The following is a 20,604-nucleotide window of genomic DNA, read 5'->3' as shown; positions in this document are numbered from 1 at the left end:
CTTGGAGTGTGTTGGCAAGGACCTGGCTGAGACCACAGAAACTTCTTTCCCTGAGTTGAGAGACATGGAGGGAGAAGGTGGTCCTTGCTCCTCTGGATCTCCCAGTCCTCAGGGCCCCTGAACATGACCACGATGAGAGGAATAGGCCTATGTTTAGAAGCAAAAGAAGTCTTTAAAGCAGCTCCACCACACTCCCATCCTGTCTGGCCTGGTTGCTATGGTGATGGCCAGTTGCTCCAGAGGCGGCTGCTGGTCCTTGAAGTGGAAGTGGTGGGGACTGTGGATCCTGAGCTGAAGAGGGCTGGAGTGAGAGGTCAGCACTGTCTGGGAACATTCCTGGCTGTGGCTGGGGGCCAACAGCCCAAGGTTCCTCTTCATACTTGCTTCTCTCAGCTCACACTCCATCTCTACCCACTCCCCTCACCCTCCAGCCCCCACTTCTGCTGCTGCTGCCTAAAAGGTGCCATCCTGGAGTCTGAACCCACCCAGATCTCAACTCCAGGAGTAAGGTTCTGGTGTGATGGTGGATCATAGGGCCCAGGTATACAGGATGCCGTGAGGAGCTTGAGCATGTTGCCCCACGTAAGGGCTCAGAGAATGTGGGGGTGAGGTGGGGATGAAGCTTCGGTACAAAGCTTCTGGAAATAGTCCAGGCAAGACATCATCAGCAGGGCTCAGACATGCTCTCAGCATGGGGGGGTCTTACGGGCCAGGACCCAAACATTCTCAGGGTTCGGGTGCTCATGTCTGTGCTCATGTCTCCCTTCAGTGGTAATTTATTACTAAGAACAATTGTTGAAGTACCAAAATTCAGCTGGGCAACTTTTTGAATGTGTGAATTAAAAGGGCTTTCAAGTCATTTCCATTCCCAGAGGGTTCTCCTAAGCTTTCTGAGGTTGAGTTTTCTTACCTATAAAAGGAGAATCATAGTTTCTAGCCTGTAGAATCATTGTGAGGATTAAATGAGAAAAGAAATATAAAGTTAACACAGTCCTTAACAAATAATCGCTTTTTTAAAAGGGTGTTTAGAAACAGGGGAGACGGGGTGAGAAGGAGTGTCAGTAATTACAGACAGCCCAGCCAGAAAACTGGCCAATGTCAGCGCTCCTGGAGGCAGGAGCTACTGAGGGATCAATTTTTCTTCTCATGAAGGAAGACCAGGCTGTACAGGGAGAAGGTGACAAGGTGAACATTCCACAAGGGAGAGACAATGCCAGCAGGCACACCGTGAAAATGCTGAAAATCTGTGACTTCTTTGCTTTGTGATGGAAGCAGTAAAAGAAGCTTATTCTCTAATAGTACATTAATAATGACAAGAAAAAATAAAATCCCCTTTAAAAAATATATAATTAACATATAACACTGTGTACATTTAAGGGGACCACATATTAATTTGATACATCTATATATTGCAATGTGATAGCCATTGTAGCATTAACTATTGCCTCTATTGTTTTACATAACCATTATTATAGGGACAAATTAGATCTAGTTTCTTAGCAAGTTTTTAAACACAGTTTTGTCTTTTTTAAAGTAAAACTCTAATTCAATGGTTCTCAAACTTTTTCATCTTAGGAACCTTTACACTTAAAAGTAATGGAGGACCTTCACTGTATAGCACCTTAAAGGTGCGTGGCTCAGATGGTAAAGAATCTGCCTGCAGTGGAAGAAACCCAGGTTCAGTCCCTGGGTCTGGAAGATCCCCTGGAGGAGGGGCATGGGAACCCACTTCAGTATTCTTGCCTGGAGAATCCCATGGACAGAGGAGCCTAGAGGGCTACAGTTGAAAAAAATTCACAAAAGAGGCAGACATGACTGAGCCACTAAAGAACAAGAACTATATATAGTCTTTTAGCTTGCTGTGGCTATTCCTCTTTGGTACTACACCAAAACTTGACAGGTGTCATTTCTTAAACGTTAGTGACAGTGTGGAATCTGAAACTATATCAGTGAACCGATTATACTCTATTAAAATCCATTGGTCTGTCTTGCTTTTAAATGGTTCTTTTATCCATGCATGTTTCTGGAACTCGTACCCTGGTCATTCGGAAAATATTGGTTCACTGAGTTAGTTATCAGATCTTCCAAATGTTGACACATCGCACATAGACAATAACCAACAACCAACCAACCAACAAAACAAAAATCCAAACAAACAAAAAAGCCTGTACATTCATTAATGTCATTACCAATCTCATGAAACTTGGGACACTTTCAAACTCATGGTAGCAGATGGAAGTTTTCCAAACTCGAGATTTAATAAAATTTATAATTTTGTTGCTTTATCAACAGCAAAATCAGCCTTTTCTTCTTTTTTGGTGCTGAGCTGGCACAGTGACAGACAAAAAGAGAGAGACTGAGACTGCTGGTGCAGTTGCGAGCCACGCCTTGGTTCCTATTTGGGTGCCAGCAGTTCTACCCGCTGCTGCTCTGTGTCATCAGTGCAAATATCAACCAAGTGAAAATGGCAAAGAACAATTCAGTAGTATTATGAACATCATTTTTGCCTTGTAGATCCCCTGGAAGGGTCTTGGAGACCCCCAGGGATCTGTGAACATACCTGGAGATCGAATAAGAGCTGACACTTGAATTCAAATGAAAGAATTAGAATAGCTCTATTTATATTTTCTTTTTTAAATGATTTTTTAATGGAGTCATCACTCAAAGGTTCATAAAATGCTCTCACAAATATCCTATGGAAAAACTGAAAGCCAATTCCATTGGCAGCACTATTTGCCTTACTTCCTCCAAAAAAAGTGGGGGTGAGGGGAGGATTAAGACCTGGGAGGCCCAAGGGAGTGTATCAGGTGTGTGGAGCCACCCATCAAGCGTGTCATGGTGAGCACACACAGTCCTGGGACCACAAAGGCAAGGGGTGCTGGGAACTCAGGGCCCTCCGCCACTTCCCCACAATCTCGCTAGCTAGCCACACACCCCTCCACAACAGTCACACACACACACACACACACACACACACACACACACACACACAGAGCTGCACTTTGCCATGGCTAGTTTCACACAACACAAATGACCAGTCTAACAAAAATGACCAGTCTAACTATGGTTACACTCACACAATACAATCATATAGCCACGCAAAACGTCTCCATGGTCAAACACCCAACCTCACTGTGCTCAAAACCAAGTCACACGATTTTGATTTCACAGCTGAAGAATTTCAGTGAGCGCACACCCAAGCATCGCTGCATTCCAATTATCAGTACAGCACATAAAACTTTGACTAGGTCACCACATGACCGTGTGTGTATATGGTTCGCAGGGTGAGAGCATAGGTTTTGGAGACTGGCCAACCTGTGTTCAGGCTCAGGTTCTACCACTTATTAGTTCTTTCCCCTTGGGCAAATTACTTACCCTGCCTAAGCCTCAGTTCTAGATGGGGATAGTTCCTACTTGGAAACATGATGTGAGGAAGGCATAAAGACAGCACTTTGTCTGGACAGATGTGCCCTAAGGATAGGCTGTAACTGCCATGGATGGATTTTGTCACCAGAGGGCACCAGGGCTCCAAGAAGTCAGTGCAGGGCACTGGAAGAAACTCTGCCAGGAAGCCCAGGATTCCTGGGGAGTCTGGAGTCAAGTGCAGACTGGGATGGGGTGGGGATGGGGCTGCACAGATTCTGGAAAACCCCGCAAGGCTCAGACCAGCCGGGAGCTGCTCCTGGGCCAGGTAGGGCCCTGGGAGGATCCTGGCCTTCCCTAGGAAGGAGGATGAGCACTTACTAGGTACCAGGCCCTCTTCCGTGCCTACTTCACCCTGTTTAATCCCCACAACAGCACTGGGATTGGTGGCCAGTACTGATAGTCTTCTGTTGAGGAATACCAAGGAAAGGGAGGTTCCGGTTTACCTGGCTATCAAGTGGAAGTCTTGGGATAAGAATGCAGGCAGCCATGGCTGTCTTGGGGACCCCTCCCACCCCTTTTCTAGGGCTCTGCCAGGGCTCCCTGACCCTGGCTGGCTGCCTTGGAGATCCTGAGGCTGGGGCTTCAAGCCTGGTCAGGCCAGGCTGTAACTCAAAGCAATGTCCACCCTTCCCCTACTTCTTTGCCGGGTCTCCCAGCATCCCTCCACCAAGTGCCCAGTGCCACCAGCTCCTACAGTTCCTCCAGAAGTGGCCCACGTCTGGCCTGATCCCTTATCCCACCAAACACACGCCTAAGCACACTCTGTGCCACCCGACAGAGGCCTTGCTTCTTCGGGCTGATGATGACAAGTGAAACCAGTCAGCACCAGGGGGATCTGACGTGGACCCAGCCCTCCCAGGAAATAGCACTGCACTGGGAGGCTCCTGAGACACGCCTTAGACCACAGTGGGTGGGGCCCGGCCGCTGCCTGTCCTCTTGCTGCCCTGCCCAGGAGGAAGCCAGCCAGCGAGATGGCTGACCCCATCGGTCCTCCCCTCTGTCCTCTGGCCTGATCCCCCACTTCTCCCCACGATGGCTCAGGCTGGCCATGCCCTTCCCATCCTGTGGGCCAGCGGTCGAGGGTGGGGAGCTCACGGTGGGGGTGAATCCATCTCGGCTCTGACCTAGGCTAGGCCCAATCCTGCCTCCCTTGGGGCCTTATTCTGGTTGGAAGAAAAAAGCCGCTTTGGTCTCTGATTCGTGGAGACAGACGATTTTTCAAAACAGAATCTTTCTCCTAAGCTTTTTCTCAGGATTCACCTCATTGTGCATCTGCTTGAAGCCCTTTCTAGATCAAAATGGGTAAAATGCACAGATCTATAAGTCTCTGTATGTATGCAAATGTACTTTGTGTGATGTCATCAGTCTAGTAAAACCCATGTGGGCAAAATCTCCAACTTTCCCAAATCCCCAGGGAAAATCTATTTCCCCCACCCCATGGGCTAAAGTGTGAGACTGTCTCCCTGTCCCGGGATTCATCCCAAATATACCTTCTCCCTGACTCAGGACTGAGTCCTGAGCACTCCTCCCCTTGCTTCATCCAATCTCAGCCCACTCCCCACCCCCCACTTCACGTGGAGTCCTTAGAGTGGGGTGGCCATGTTGGTTCCAGAAGCTTCACTGACACTCAGTGCTCTCTTCTCAGGGGCCCGCAGCCCCAGTCTACTCCTTCAAGGGGAATGAAGGCCATTGTCCCACCCTCCTATGCTTCCTTGTCCCCACTCCACTCCATGGAGGATCTTTCAGCAGCCTCCATCCTGTCTTCCCTGTGTGGTGGCCCTTTTTGACAAGCCCCAGCGGGCAGGAAGGAGGGAGAAACCAGAAAGAGAATTTATGTCCCAGCAGGAGAGGCAGAGGGAGAGAGACTTGGATCACAGGGGCCCAGTCCCTGTGATCTGTGCCCTGCGTGAGTTGGGCACACATGCACACTGAGACCCAGAGCTGCTTCAGTGCACAGTCACTCTCCTCCAAACACAGATTCATCTACACAAATCCACAAGGGCAGGGGCCATGGGAACCACAGATTGCTCAGGAAGAGGACACACACAAGACACCTGCAGTTCCTTCATAGAATACAAATCACAAACCTGCAAGGCTGGGGACAAAGGAAAAACAAAAATAATCTTGCTGATGAGAAGAATGTCTCCAAATCTTCCTGGTTCTGACCAAGCCTCTAAGGTGAATAGGTTGTAAGTTCTGAGTGGTTGGGCCCTGGAGAAGCCTGGTGGAATGGACTGGCGCTCCTTGGCAGGAAGTGTCTGTGCCTGATACCTGCTATCTTGCTCAGAGCCTCTGTAAATTAGTAAAGTGGAATCTCACTTGTCAACTGATCTTGTTCGATTTTGGCATGTGTGAGTCAGCTTCTTGGAGGCTGACTATCCCCAGGGAACAAAGAAAACTGGTTTCCTGGGCAGACAACAGTGAGGACAGACTCAGGGTGCAGAGAAGAGACTGGTCCCTTCCTGAGCAGATGCTGGGGCGACAACAGTCCCCTGATGGCCAGTACTAACTGGCCCTTCTCCTTGAAAGCTGGCGGCCTCAAGACAAGCAAATGTGGGAGCCCCTTCCCACCAACTGCCAACCTCTGCTGCTCAGAGGCAGCCCGGAGCAAGGTGTTTTATTTTGTAGGACAGGAAACTGAAGCTCAGCAAAGCTCCCTTTGGCAAAGTCTTCTTTAGCTAGGATTGGAACCTCTGCATGTCTCCCCAGGGTGAGAACAGAGGGCCCAGGTTGGTGTCTGCAGCCCTTGTAATACAACAACCCCCGTGTGTGCTAAGTCATTTCAGTAGTGTCTGACTCTTTGTGACCCTATGGACTGTAGCCCAGCAGGCTCCTCTGTCCATGGGATTCTCTAGGCAAGAATACTAGAGCAGATTGCCATGCCCTCTTCCAGGGGATCTTCCCAACCCAAGGATAGAACCTGAGGTAGTGTAGGTGTGACCAAATCAGTGAGAGGGTCGGTGGAGAAAGGACCCCCAAGCCCTCCAGTTCCAAGGAGTAGGGCCCAGGCCTTACCCAGCTGTGCCCACAGTCCCCAGGGGCACTGATCCAAAGGGGATGGAATTTGCTCAGACTTCTCTCTAGGGTGAAGGCAGGTGCAGAAGGCCGGGGCCTGGCAGGCTAACTCCAGTCCCAGTCTCCCAAGTGCCCCAGGCCTTTCTGGCTTCATTCCAGCGTAGCCCAAGGGGAGGACATCAACTTCCTCCAAGGGCCCCAGCTGGAGGGCAGTGAGGATGAGGCCGGCAGGAGGTTCCTTTGTGAAGCCCACTCCCAGGGGTTCATCGGACTCAGTCCTTGGAAAGCTTGGAGCAACTTGTAAATTTATTCCCTGGGAGGAGGAGCCTGAGAAGTCGGCCGGGGGTGGGGATGAGAATGGGGTAGAGGGGTGGCAGGGGTGGGCAGGGCGGCCAGGGGAGCTGCTGGGAGAGGGGAGGGACTTGGCTAGGTCTCCCAGGCCTTCTTCACTCTCCAAACTTTCACCAAACTCTTGGCCCCCGCCTCCCCGAAACCAAAACACAACAAGGACAGGGCGGACAAGCAGCACCGTGGGGCGGGCAGACTCGCGGAGGCACAGAGCCTCAAGAGGCTGATGCAACTTTCCCTTTAAGAAAGTCTCCTGGGCGCACCGCGGTGCGGACCCTGCCCGCCTGGGCCAGGGCCTGCATCAAAGGAAGGGGGCTAAGGGAAGGGCGCGCTGCGGCCGAGCCTCTCTCTATCCGGCCTTCGGTCTGGGTGTTTGGTGGCTCCAAGGGGCTGAGCCTCAGGAAAAGCGAGAGAGCGATCGAGTATGTGTGTGTGATCGTGGATGCATGCGGGCATCTGTGGATCAGGGTGGGTACACGCGTGGGGATATCTGTCTAGCCAGAAAGGCTGGGTAGTTGCCTGTGTCTGGGTGTCACCGCTGTCACCAAGGAGCTGCAGCGGGCGGAATGGCGGCGGCAAGGTGGGAGGTGGGGGTGGGGGTTGCGGGGGGCTGCTCCTGGAGGAGGGGAGCTGCGTGCCGTTGACGGTTTGGCCCCCAGCGGCGGGCACGTGGCAGTAACTGTAGCGCCGGAACCAGAGCATCCGTTCCGTTCGAGGCTCCAGTTGGGTCTGCGCGCTGGGGCCCTGCAGACGCCTGGAACCACCAGCCGGCCTGCCTCCCTATCTGCCCGCCACTCGCCGGTCGGGTCGGGTTCCTGCGCGCCCAAAGGTCCTGGGAAGCCGTGCCAGGGAGTCTCGGTGCCCTCGGACCCTTGTCTGTGGCTCCGGCTTTGGGAAGGGGCTACGGCCGCGGTGTTCTCTGGCTGTTGCTCTCCCGGAAGAATCCGCGCCCTCCCCACCCCAACCGTCATTCCAGGTGCGCTTAGGGCGGCCCGGGCAGCAGCAGGTGAGGGTAGGGGCCTAGCACCCCGGGGCGCCCACCCCCAGCCGGGGCCTCGCACCCCGCAGACAAAGACCGGTGGGAGCTGACCGCAAGGCTGGGGCGGGGCGGGAGGGAGGCTTTCCCTCACAGCCCAGAGGGGCCCCGAGCCGGCCCAGGGGCGGGGACCTGGGCGCCCAGGTATTTTCGAGGGCAGGGGTCGGGGGCAGGGTCAAGGTCCCCACACCAGCTGAGAGGCCCACACGTGGCGGTTAATAGAACGGCTGCTCCGGACACCTCGCACCCGGTTAAGGCGAAGGCGCCGGCTTCGAGGAATCGAGGCTCTCCAGGCCATGCTACAGCTTTGAAAGCGACCTAGCCTTTTCCTGCGGTTCAGAGGCCTCTTCTCACCGAACCAGCCGCTTCTTAAAGGAGCCGCGTCCCTTTTCGGGCCAGTTCTCCGCAGGCCACGCCCCCTCGCTGGCCACTGTTAAAGGGGCCAAGTCCCCATCTCCCTGACACCTCTCATAAGGCCTAGGTCTCTTTCTTTGCTGAAACAAGCTTGATGCTGCAGCTGCAAGAAGATAAATGTTGGGGGGCCGAAGAGTGGAGGAGAGAAGGGCCTGAGAGGTTAAAGAACCCCAAAGTGAGGGAGTGTCAGAAGATTGGAGGGTAGTGGGTGAGGGGGACTGGTTCCAGGAAGGGACTAATGGGCTATACTGAGCATGCCCAAGTGTTTCCAAGCAACTCAAGAAAATGCCCCCTTAACTCGGCCTACACTGTGACTGAGGCTCAGTGCCCAGCTCTGAGGATAGTCCCACATGGCCCACAGGTAGCCATAAGTGGCTGTAGTTAGCTGATTTTGGCTCTAGGCAGAATTAAGGACCCTTTCCCACTTGCCCCTCCCCTCCCTCCATCGCAGTGAATGGGAAATTATGCTTTCTCTTCTATCTTTCTCCTAAACTGTGAGGTTCTTGAAGTCAGGGATAAAAACCTTGTCATCTTTCCATCCCCAGTAAAGACTTCAAGGCTTGGCCCAGATGGATCCTTAAAATTGATAGAGCTGACAGTCCTGTTTGGAGGAGAGGAAGACTGAGCAATGAGACAGTAAAGATGGACCAGGTCCTATGACTATCCTCTCACTATCCTCCCTTGGGTGGCTCACAGGCGACTTGAACCCAGCTCACCCAACCTAGCTCATCCCCTCCGCACTCCAAACCTGCAGCATCCCCAGCGTTTCTGTCTCTGGTCTCTGGGATGAGCACTGGCTTCTTCCTATTATACCATTAGAAACCAGAGGCCCCTCCTTATCCCTCACCCCCAAGTCCAATGCATCACCAAGTCCTACCAAAGTTACCTTCTATATTTTTCTCAAATCTGTGCATCTCTCCCCACCCTGTCATCACCTTCCTGAGCTAAGCCCCCTCATTCCTCTCCTGGCCTAGTCCTAATCCATTTCCTTTCTTCCCCTCTTCCCTCCCTCCAGTCCTTTCTCCATACTAATCTAGGTTGGCGTTTTCAAAATGCACACACCACCAATTGCTCCTCCTCTCAGTTACAACTCTGGTTTCAAGACTTCAGTGCCTGTCATTGCCCTCAGGATAAAGATCAAAACAAGGCCCCCAAAACCCTGACCCTGCTTTTGCATCCACCTTCATCTTTGGCCACTTTCTCCCTCACTCTCTGTATTATTTCATTTGCTTGAATCTCTCTTCCTCTTCTGTTGCTCACTGTTGCCTATTCATCCCCCTCTCACTCTTAAACATCACTTCATCAGGGAAGTCCTCTGTAACTCTCAGACAAGGGCAGGCCCCACTGGTGTAGACTCTGGTTAAAGAGGATCTTTCACTTTCCCACCCTTTATCGTAGGCTCTAATTATATGTATTTGAGTCACCTGTTTCACTGGTTTCTGTTTCCACCCAGCCTGTAAGCTGCAGGAGGCCAGAGACTGAAGAGTTCATGGCTTCCAACACACATCTGGCCTAGAGCAAGCCCGAAATAAATATTTTTGGAATAAATGAATTGAACTGCCTGCTGAACGATTTAGGACATATCCTGTTGGCTGTGGAAGACTATTGGAGGGAATCAGGGTTTCAGGACTTTGGGAAGGTGAATGGATTGGAGGGGAGGAGAAAGTGGAGGCCCTGTAGAGTCGAAACTTAAGCAGAAACTTCAGAAGGTACAAAGGAAGTATAATTAGCCCCATCTTCCAGATTGAGATAGCAAGGGTCAGATAGGTTCAGTAATTTGCTTGAAGTCACATACCTAGTGAGTTGGCAGAGTCAGTTCCTCGTCCCAGGTCCCAGAGTCCAAGGTCTTCATCACAAGCTAACCTGACTCTGACCCTCATGGCACAGACAGCTTGTCAACAGTGGTCCATATGTGGGTGAGGGGCAGGCCTGGTGCCTGGGTAATATGGATGCCCTACCGCTATCAGAAGGCCTGACTTATCATAGGCCTTCAGGTAGTACCTTTTGAATGGATGGATGGGGCCAGTTAACAGAAACAGCAGAGGCAGGAGAAGTAGCAAAGCTTTGCACCCAACTCATTGTCCTGGGAGCAGCTGCCAAGCAGTCTTTTTTTCCACCGAGAAAGAGAAGCACCTTGAACACAAGGGCCATATTGCATTACTCAGGGGTATCGCCCTGTAGCCCAAGTTCCAGGACAGAGTGTCCTCAGTTTACTCATCTGACCAGAAGGCATGATGTCCAAGCCATGAGGTGGCTGTGCTTCATTACTATCATCATTGTCATTATTTGTTAGCCACAGAGTGACAGCTTTGAAAACAACATGTCTAGAGTTTATACCTTGGTGGGAAGGATGTGGCGAGTGAGAAGAAGGGTATGATCACATTCCCTCTTCTCCTGACTGCCCCTAGAAGACCAAAGCCATGAGCAGGGATGTATCTAGAGAGTCAGGAAACCTGGTCTGGGTGACTAAGTGAAGGGAAACGGCCACAAGTCACAGCCTTGCCTGGCCCTGAGGAGGTTATGCAGGACACCTGGTGGCCAGGGGAAAGGCCAAGGGAACCTAGTGGGGGTTTGATTTAGGTCATGCCTGAATGGTCTAGTGGTTTTCCCCACTTTCTTCAATTTGAGTCTGAATTTGGCAATAAGGAATTCATGATCTGAGCCACAGTCAGCTCCCAGTCTTATTTTTGTTGACTGTATAGAGCGTCTCCATCTTTGGCTGCAAAGAATATAATCAATCTGATTTCAGTGTTGGCCATCTGGTGATGTCCATGTGTAGAGTCTTCTCCTGTGTTGTTGGAAGAGGGTGTTTGCTATAACCAGTGCGTTCTCTTGGCAAAACTCTATTAGCCTTTGCCCTGCTTCATTCTGTACTCCAAGGCCAAATTTGCTGTTACTCCAGGTGTTTCTTGACTTCCTACTTTTGCATTCCAGTCCCCTATAATGAAAGGACATCTTTTTTGGGTGTTATTTCTAAAAGGTCTTGTAGGTCTTCATAGAACCGTTCAACTTCAGCTTCTTTCAGCATTCCTGGTCAGGGCGTAGACTTGGATCACCGTGATATTGAATGGTTTGCCTTGGAAATGAACAGAGATCATTGTCATTTTTGAGTCTGAAAGTACTGCATTTCAGACTCTTTTGTTGACCATGATGGCTACTCCATTTCTTCTAAGGGATTCCTGCCCACAGTGGGAGATATAATGGTCATTTGAGTTAAATTCACCCATTCCAGTCCATTTTAGTTGGCTGATCCCTAGAATGTTGACGTTCACTCTTGCCATCTCCCGTTTGACCACTTCCAGTTTGCCTTGATTCATGGACCTAATATTCCAGGTTCCTATGCAATATTGCTCTTTACAGCATCGAACCTTGCTTCTATCACCAGTCACATCCAAAGATGGGTATTGTTTTTGCTTTGGCTCCATCCCTTCATTCTTTTTGGAGTTATTTCTCCACTGATCTCCAGTAGCATATTGGACACCTACTGACCTGGGAAGTTCATCTTTCATTGTCCTATCTTATTGGCTTTACATACTGCTCATAGGGTTCTCAAGGCAAGAATACTGAAGTGATTTGCCATTCCCTTCTCCAGTGGACCACATTCTGGTTTGTGACATTGTACAGGCGACAGGGATTGAGGCCATCCCCAAGAAAAAGAAATGAAAATATGCAAAATGGCTGTCTGAGAAGGCCTTACAAATAGCTGTGAAAAGAAGAGAAGCGAAAAGCAAAGGAGAAAAGGAAAGATATATCCATTTGTCTGCAGAGTTCCAAAGAATAGCAAGGAGAGATAAGGAAGCCTTCCTCAGCGATCAAGGCAAAGAAATAGAGGAAAGCAATAGAATGGGAAATATTAGAGATCTCTTCAAGAAAATTAGAGATAGAGATACCTAGGGAACATTTCATGCAAAGATGGGCTCAATAAAGGACAGAAATGGTATGGACCTAACAGAAACAGAAAATATTAAGAAGAGGTGGCAAGAATACACAGAAGAACTGTACAAAAAAGATCTTCACAACTCAGTGGTCACTCACCTAGAGCCAGACATCCTGGAATGTGAAGTCAAGTGGGCCTTAAGAAGCATCAATATGAACAAAGCTAGTGGAGGTGATGAAATTCCAGTTGAGCTCTTTCAAACCCTAAAACATGAGGCTGTGATAGTGCTGCACTTTAGTAAGGCAGCAAACTTGGAAAACTCAGCAGTGGCCACAGGACTGGAAAAGGTCAGTTTTCATTCCAATCCCAAAGAAAGGCAATGCCAAAAGTGCTCAGACTACCACACAATTGCACTCATCTCAAACACTAGTAAAGTAATGCTCAAAACTCTCCAAGCCAGGCTTCAGCAGTATGTGAACTGTGAATGTCCAGATGTTCAAGCTGGTTTTAGAAAAGGCAGAGGAACCAGAGATCAAATTGCCAACATCCGCTGGATCATTGAAAAAGCAAGAGAGTTCCAGAAAAACACCTATTTCTGCTTTTTTGACTAAGTCAAAGCCTTTGACTGTGTGGGTCACAATAAACTGTGGAAAATTCTGAAAGAGATGAGAATCCCAGACCACCTGACCTGCGTATTGAGAAACCTATATGCAGGTCAGGAAGCAACAGTTAGAATTGGACATGGAACAACAGACTGGTTCCAAATAGAAAAAGCAGTACATCAAGGCTGTATATTATCACACTAATTATTTAATTTATATGCAGAGTACATCATGAGAAACGCTGGGCTGGATGAAGCACAAGCTGGAATCAAGATTGCCGGGAGAAATATCAATAACCTTAGATATGCAGGAGACACCACCCTTATGGCAGAAAGTGAAGAGGAACTAAAGAGCCTCTCGATGAAAAGGAGGAGAGTGAAAAAGTTGGCTTAAAACTCAACATTCAGAAAACGAAGATCATGGCATCTGGTCCCAACTCCTCATGGCAAATAGATGAGGAACAGTGGCAACAGTGAGAGACTTTATTTTTGGGGGCTCCAAAATCACTGCAGATGGTGACTGCAGCCATGAAATTAAAAGATGCTTACTCCTTGGAAGAAAAGTTATGACCAACCTAGATAGCACATTGAAAAGCAGAGACATTAGTTTGCCAACAAAGGTCCATCTAGTCAAGGCTATGGTTTTTCCAGTAGTCATGTACAGATGTGAGAGCTGGATTATAAAGAAAGCTGAGCGCTGAAGAATTGATGGTTTTGAACAGTGGTGTTGGCGAAGACTCTTGAGAGTCCCTTGGACTGCAAGGAGATCCAACCAGTCCATTCTAAAGGAAATCAGTCCTGAATATTCATTGGAAGGACTGATGCTGAAGCTGGAACTTCAATAGTTTGGCCACCTGATGCGAAGGGCTGACTCATCTGAAAAGACTCTTATGCTGGAAAGGATTGAGGGCAGGCTGAGCAGGGCACAGAGGGGTCAATTAAGCACATGCAATCCCTCAGGGAGCTGCCCAACCACAGTTGACAGACATAAGCAAATATGTCTGGAGTAAGTTTATAAGAACACTGGTAGCACAAAACACAAAAAAGGAAGCAATTTGTTCATTCTGGAGTGGAGTGGGGGCCGTGTCAGGAAAAGCAACAGAGGAGAAGTGACACTGAGGCAGGGTCCCAAAGGGTTTGTAGAGTTTCACCTGGGGAGCAGGAGGGAAGGTGTTCGGTCGGGGCCCACCTGAGCAAGGGCATGGAGGCATGACCCACATGCTGTTTGCTGTGCCCAGAGCTTCTGGTCCAAGTTAGTGGAACGCCATATGCCTGGAGCCCAGGCTGAGCAGCATCAGGATAGGGAAGGCCCATCCTGGCCACCTGGCTGGGGCGAGGTGGGGGAGCATGTGCTGATCCAAGCTGACTCCCCTTCAGGGGAAAGGTTGAGGCCGTTCACACAGACGATGAATGAATTGGACCCTGTCCCAGTTCTGTGTTCATTTTTAAAAAAAAATAAAATTCGGCATCTGGAGAATCAAAACTAAACCTTTGCCCATTAGGACAGGAAGCCTGGAGACCAAGGGTTTCAGGGGAAGGGTTGGGAGAAGAGTGAGGTAGGAACTGGATTGAGGGTCATCCAGAAAGGAACAGGACGGGAGGGAAGAGTGGCAGGTGGTCTGGGCCCTGCACTACCTGTTCTGGAGAGTCACACTCGTCCTGCCCTGCCTTCTCCGGGCCAAATCCTCACCTCATTCTCTGCTCTCTTTATAGCTCTGGAGGCCTGTACTCTGAAAGGTGCTAGAAACAAAGCGTGTGAGTGTGATCTGCACTCCAGAGCCCCTAACCCACCACCACCATGGTAGATAAAGGTGCCAAAGGGATGCTGGTGAGTACAGGGACCAGACTGCTGCGAGGGGCTGGGGGTTATGAGCACCGTCCGTCCCTTCTGGGGCCTGCTGTCAGCTACTGGCCCTGACAGGAGGGCCGAGGAGGCTCCATGGGGCCCAAGTCTGGCACTGCCAGGACTCCTGAGTGCTAGGGCTATTGCAGGCCCAGGCAGGCAGCCCCTCACCCAGCAGGTTAGATACTGCCACGGTTTGGAGCCCACAGCAGACAGATTCTGCTAAAGGGCCCGAAGGTCCTGCTGGGAGGCAGGAAGCACACTCCCCACCCTCATCACAAGATACCCTGGAGATCAGGCTGCAGTCGATCCTGCCAGGAGGGCTGTCCTGCGGCTGACACCCTGACATCCTCATCCTATGCTCTGCCTGCTGTGGGGAGCATTCAGTAGGGGCTGATCAAGGAGTCCTCAGAGACTGATTTTTCTCTTCTTCCATTCGAAAAATAGCATAGAACATTTCATGTTGATTCCTCTTGTGAGGTCCTTCAGGAAACATCCCTCTCCCCTTTCCCCAGGTCACGGCTCTTCACTGCCCACTGCCTCAGAGCACAGGAGAGGTGGTGCGAAGCAGAGGGCAAGAGTAGGGCCAGCTCATAGATGGATGGCTCATGGATGGATGGAGCAGGCCCGCTCTGAAATCAGAAGGCAGGAAAATACCCCAAGGGCGGCCGTTGTATTCCTTCTCTGGGGATGTTGCCTCAAGAAGCAGTGAGACTGGGCAGCTGCCCGGGAGGAAGCCAGTGGCTAAGCATGGCCCTTCCCTTGGCTCCTCCCTTCCCCACAGGGATTCTCCTGTTGCCGTTTTGATTCATTGAAAGACTGACCCAGGGTCTCTTGCAGAGCCCTCCCCAAACAAGCCCTGTCCCACCAGGGATTTCTGGGACTCTTTTGTCCTCGGTCCAGAGACATGCTGTTGGGGAGGGAGCCAAACAGTTGTGCTCCAGGCTGAGGACCCTGTCTCCTGCCTGGTCCTGAACTTCCAGCATCCAGCTCTCAGGCCTGCTCTGGTCTGGCCAACTCCTGATTGGAACAAGTCTGAATGAATTAGGCTTCTCAAAGTATTCCTGAGCCAGCCTGAGCTCTTGAGTGCTCAGATGTGGGCAGACATGGAGGTCCCCAGACCCACATACTTGCTAGGGGGGAGTAGATGCCATGATAGGATCAAGACTGGCTTCCTTCTTGCCAGAAGTGTTGGAATTGCCATGGGCCTGTAGCAGAAAGTGGAGTGCAGCTCTGCCCCTCCCTCCATGGAGATTCTGAGCCCCGTGAAACTTAAGAAACCCTCTGAAGACTCACTGGGTGGTCTGCTTTCTCTGGAGTGACCCTGAAAGGACTGGGACGGGCAAGCAGGGGTGATGTGGGACCCACGTGGGCAGCACAGAGAGCCTGAATCCCAAGGTCCCAGAACCCCTGCCGGGGCTGAGCTTCCCAGACCCCAGGCTATGCCGGCTAGCGCATCTGTAGAAGGGAATGCCGCCTTGGGACGCCTGTTCCCAGACCAGGATGTGCCTAAAGATAGCCAGAGCATAGTTTCCTTCGTTCCCTTTGACATGTGCCCACTGCTGCTGCATCTGAGGCTCCATAGCAGGTCCCCTGGGTACCCCCAGTGGTTGCTTGAGATTCTGTTCTTTCTCAGTTCTGCTTATGACCCTGGGCTACACTATTCTCAGGACTCAGTTGGAACCAGTGCTGACTCCATGTAGCCCTTGTCTCTGAGGAGCACCATCCCTCTTTGCTAACCTGGGCAGCTGTATCTGGACTTCACTAGCTGCCCGTGGTCCCCTAAGGGCAGATCATGAAGGATGCTCCTTCTCTAGAGGCCACGGTGGGGCAGAACAGAGGGAGCTGAGGGCCATGCGTGTAAACCAGGGGCACTTGGACCCTCCAGGTGTGTGACTTCTGTCACTATGTGTGTCCTGGTATCGGGAGCAGGCAGCTGGCCCTGGCCACGAGGTCCTCACTTCCATCCCCCTATGCCCCAGGCTTGGGTGTGAAGACATGGGCCCCTGGGGCTTCTCAGTGTCTACCATGTGTCATCCTTGGAGCCTCTGCTGGTCTTCCCATGCAGCAGGTGCCCCGTGGAGGGCAAGCCACTTCCCAGCCCGTGCCCAGGCCCACTGCCTGCCACACATGTTCCTCCCCCCGACTCCCAGCCCAGATGGTCTCTGCCAGGCCAGCTCAGCTGCCTCCCTCATGCCTCAGCAGCTCCTAGGACAGGGCCATGCAGGAACCCAGCTGGCCAGGGTGCTTCTGAGCCTGGGAGCAGCTGGGATGCTTGGCGGCACCAGGGGTGGTGCGGGGGGTGGTTCCCTTCATGGAGACCTAGTGCCTCTATTTATACACATGTAGGGCCAGGTTTCCTGGGGCTCAGAGGACAGGGAGCTGGTAGAGAGGAGCCCGGGACAGCAGAGCCCCACTGGGTCAGCTTTAACCCCATGGACTCACAGGAAGTCCACCTCAGTCCCCTCCCCTGTGCCTGCTCCCCACTCATATAGCATCTTGGGCAGATAGGCCTTGGTGAGTCTTACTGGTCTCTCCCCACATCTCTGCTGCATTGGGTGCCTCTGCTACTGGGAAGCCTCATGATGAGCAGAGTCACCCAGGCTAGGGCTCCCGGTGCTGGAGCATCTAAATCGTCCTAGAAGGCTTTGAAAGCACCACAGGCCGCCTGGGGCTGTTCCACCCTGACGTGTTCTGTTATGCTTTGACAAAAGTATTTAGATGCTTCTTGTCTGTAGCAGCCATCACAGAGCCTGGTGCACAGTGGATGCTCACCCAGCCTGGGTCCTGGCTTGTGGCAAGTGCTCAACCAGTGTGACGTGGCACACATTGGGCACTCCCCTGGCACAGTGCCAGGTGCACAGTGCATGCTCACCATGCTCAGTGCTGACCATATCCTGGGTCCTCACCTGGCCCAGAATTTGGCATACATGGGACACTCGTCTAGTGCAGGACCCAGCAAACCACCAGGGCTCCCTGGCATGGGGCTGGCACACAGTGGGTGCTCTCCCAGCACTGGCCTTGGCACACACTAGGTGCCGTCCTAGTGCGGTTTGACACACAGTAGGTCTTCTCCTATCTCAGGCACCAACACACAGTGTGCACTCTACTTACATGACAAGAACTAGCACAGAGGAGGTGCTGTCCTAGCCAGGGCAGCCTGCACAATGACTGGGGATCCTGGATTCACAACTGCTGCCTCCCCAGTGAAATGGACAATATCTAGATCCAGAGGAAAAAGCCCAACCTCCTCAGGCTTCCTCTCTGGACCTAGGACCTGCCCTCCATTCCACTTGGCCTCCCTCCCCACCCTGGCCCCCTGGAGCCCACCGACTCAGCTCTGTGGCCTCCCCTCCCCTCACACAGCTTCCCAGCAGCCCCAGCACCCCAGCACGTTCCAGTCCTGCCTCAGCAGGACCTTCCCTCAGAGTCACAGGTTGCAAACAAAGCCCCTCGGCTCCTTGGCCCTCTGGAGGAATGCCCACTTTTATTAAGAAAAGTCAGAGGCGGGCTTGGGGGAGCCGGCCTCCCTGAGTAGGGCTAGAGCAGCTGGATCCCACTAATGAGGCCTCATTACGGCCAGGACCCAGCTGGGCTGCTGCCGCCTGCTGTCCCCATGGCCAGAGCCAGAGAAAGCTGTCCAGCCAGGGCTGCCTGTTCTGGGCACCTGGCCCAGGCCAGGGCAGCCAAAGCGCAGAGCCCACCCTGGGTGGAAGTGAGCGTTTGGGCATCATGGGTGACTGGGCCTTCCCGGAGCCGGTGGCCCAGCCAGGGGCTTGGCCCTCAGTCTGGACTCTCAGGAAGTCAGCGGAAGTCAGCAGAGCATGTCTGGGGACTCGGCTGCATGAGGCTGGCCTGGAAGCAGCTCAGTTGCTAGCGTCTGAGGCCATTCTCTTGGGAGACTTGCTTGAGCCAAGATCACTCCCCATCTTCTCTCCCAAAATGGGCATAGTATCATACCCACCTCGAGGAATAAATGAGTTAATATATATTAATATGAAGTGTTTAGGACAGCATCTGGCTCACAGTAAGCACTTCATATATATTATCTATTACTATTATTTATAATGCTTACTAGCTTCAAAGATGGGTAGATATGATCCCTATTATAGAGATAAAGAAACTAAGACCAGACAAGTAAAGTAACTTGCCTAAGGAGATACATAGAGGGAGATCCACCAGAGCTGGGGTTTGAACCCAGGCCTGTCTGACTCTAAAGACTTTGCCCTTTAAAAATAATGATGTTGGGACTTCCCTGGTAGTCCAGTGGCTAGGAACCCACCTGGCAGTGCAGGGGACATGGGTTCGAGGCTGCTGGTCAGAGAACTAAGATCCCACATGCCGCAGAGCACCTAAGCTGTCGCACCACAACTACTGAGCCCGGGCACCACAACCAAAGAGCCCGTGCACTGCACTTAGACCCAAAAGGCCCAATAAATATTTTTAAGAAAATAACAAAAAAGGTTAAAATGGTATCATCTTGCCATGTTCCCATTGGCGTCAGCACACTTACCAAACTCACAGGGAAGCTGTCCTTTACATCAGAATTCATGCTTGATCTTAGGTTACTAAGATCCTACTTTGTACCTTGCCCACCCATCAGTTTCCAAAAACTGGAAGCTGTGTCTTCCCAGCACCAGAACGCTCGTGCCCACCTTCCTGGTCACTGGTTTGTGGTGTCCCAGCACCCACTGGAGACTGACCAGTGAGTGTGGCCTCAGAGAAGAGGGATTGAGGGTCTGAGTGACGTTCTACCCAGACCACTCAGCACACTCTTCCAGAGGGACCTCCTCAGGTTCTAGGTGACGCAGTGCTAATCCTCAAGAGTCCGTGTTCTGCAGCTGCCCTCTTGGCTAATGCTGTCTTTCTTCAGACAGGTGACAGCACAGTTCACCAGGCTACAACTCTTTTGCGGCCACAACTCAGTCAGTCACATTCTTCTATGAGGACACACTCTACCATCTTGGCCAGCTGGAGATCCCCAAGTCCTGGGGGATTGCTCCAGTGCCCATCACCCCTCAGGCCACAGCACTCTACGAAGTCTGAGATGCTCTGGTAGTGCCCTGTGGCTACGTCCCCTTCTCCCTGCCCCTTCACCATCTCTAGTGCCCAGAGGTACCCAACCTCGTTACCAGGAGCCCCACCAAGTGCCAGGCCTGTATGCTCAGAAGCATCTGGGCCCCAGACCCCACTCTAGAATGGGAATGAGCCGCCCTCTCTCTCTCTCTTCTGTGCCTGCTCTGCCTCACCCTGTGGTTGTGAGTGTGTGTGTGTGTGTTTTGTTCCAATAACTTGCTGGGAAGAGGGAGAAACACAACAAGCCCCACGCCTCACTCTAGCTGTGGAGCATCCACGCTGGGCTGCATGGGGACTGGCCGAAGTGGGAGGGCCAGGGGAAGGGGTAAGCAGAGCTTCAGGAGTAGATGAAGTAAAAGTAATTGATGCTGCCCAGCAGGCAATGGAAGAGGCAGGGGATGCATCAGTGTCACCCGGAGCTGGCAGAGGTGTGAATGAGTGGAGGAGACACACACACTCCACTCCAAGTGTTCACCCCAAGATGGCGGCGGCTCAGGGACCTGTGGACCCCTCCTCCCCAGAACAGGTCAGTCATTTTCCAGGAGGTTGAGCCCCCTCTCTGGTGCCAGGCAGACTGGGAGGCAGGACTGGAGGTGGGGAGAGGGGCTGAGTGGTCTGTGCCACGGAGGGGCAGGCACAGCCAGCCAGAGAGACAAACACCAGCAAAAGTGAGGCAGAAAGTTGCAACTGTGCAAAGGAGCAGGAAGAGTTAGCTGTGTGGTGGGGCCACGGGAGAGGAGAATGGGGGTGTGAGGGCTCCCCCAACCCAAGGACCTGCTGAGAATCTGCTCTGTGTATCAAAGCTGCATTGTCCTAGCTCCCGGGGAGATGGGCCAGAGGTGCCCAGGAATTGTACTAATCAATTAGGCCCCATTGTCTGTGCCATGGCAGTTACTCCTATGGGGAGAGTGGGTGAGGGGGCAGGGGAACTTGGTACAGGGGCTGCATGGTGAGGATGGGGGAATGGG

At 51.9% G+C, this 20,604-nt stretch overlaps 2 protein-coding genes across 16 annotated transcripts in view; one reads left to right on the top strand and one right to left on the bottom strand.

Moving 5' to 3' along the window:
• Window positions 1-572, bottom strand: part of LOC139186643 (sterile alpha motif domain-containing protein 1-like) — a 67,912-nt gene extending 67,340 nt beyond the window's left edge. Inside the window, exon 1 of the mRNA XM_070801934.1 lies at window positions 486-572. Coding sequence (XP_070658035.1) covers window positions 486-572 — 87 coding nt within the window. The remainder of the gene's footprint in view (window positions 1-485) is intronic.
• A 6,918-nt stretch (window positions 573-7,490) lies between these two features.
• Window positions 7,491-20,604, top strand: part of LOC109568099 (sodium- and chloride-dependent glycine transporter 1-like) — a 32,640-nt gene continuing 19,526 nt past the window's right edge. For 3 of the 15 annotated variants that reach the window (XM_070801020.1, XM_070801019.1, XM_070801022.1), the window contains exons 1-3: window positions 7,491-7,795; window positions 8,785-14,545; window positions 20,013-20,162. In XM_070801020.1, the coding sequence (XP_070657121.1) occupies window positions 14,516-14,545; window positions 20,013-20,162 (180 nt within the window). In that variant the 5' untranslated portion in view covers window positions 7,491-7,795; window positions 8,785-14,515. Of the gene's footprint in view, window positions 7,796-8,784; window positions 20,163-20,604 lie in introns of all 15 variants that reach the window. The other 12 variants (XM_070801013.1, XM_070801021.1, XM_070801008.1 and 9 more) reach the window with 11 other exon arrangements.

Source organism: Bos indicus, chromosome 13, assembly GCF_029378745.1.
Source record: "Bos indicus isolate NIAB-ARS_2022 breed Sahiwal x Tharparkar chromosome 13, NIAB-ARS_B.indTharparkar_mat_pri_1.0, whole genome shotgun sequence".
NCBI classification, from domain to species: Eukaryota; Metazoa; Chordata; class Mammalia; order Artiodactyla; family Bovidae; genus Bos; species Bos indicus.
Note: the sequence above shows the minus strand (reverse complement) of the source record. Positions and strands in the feature narration are given on the sequence as shown.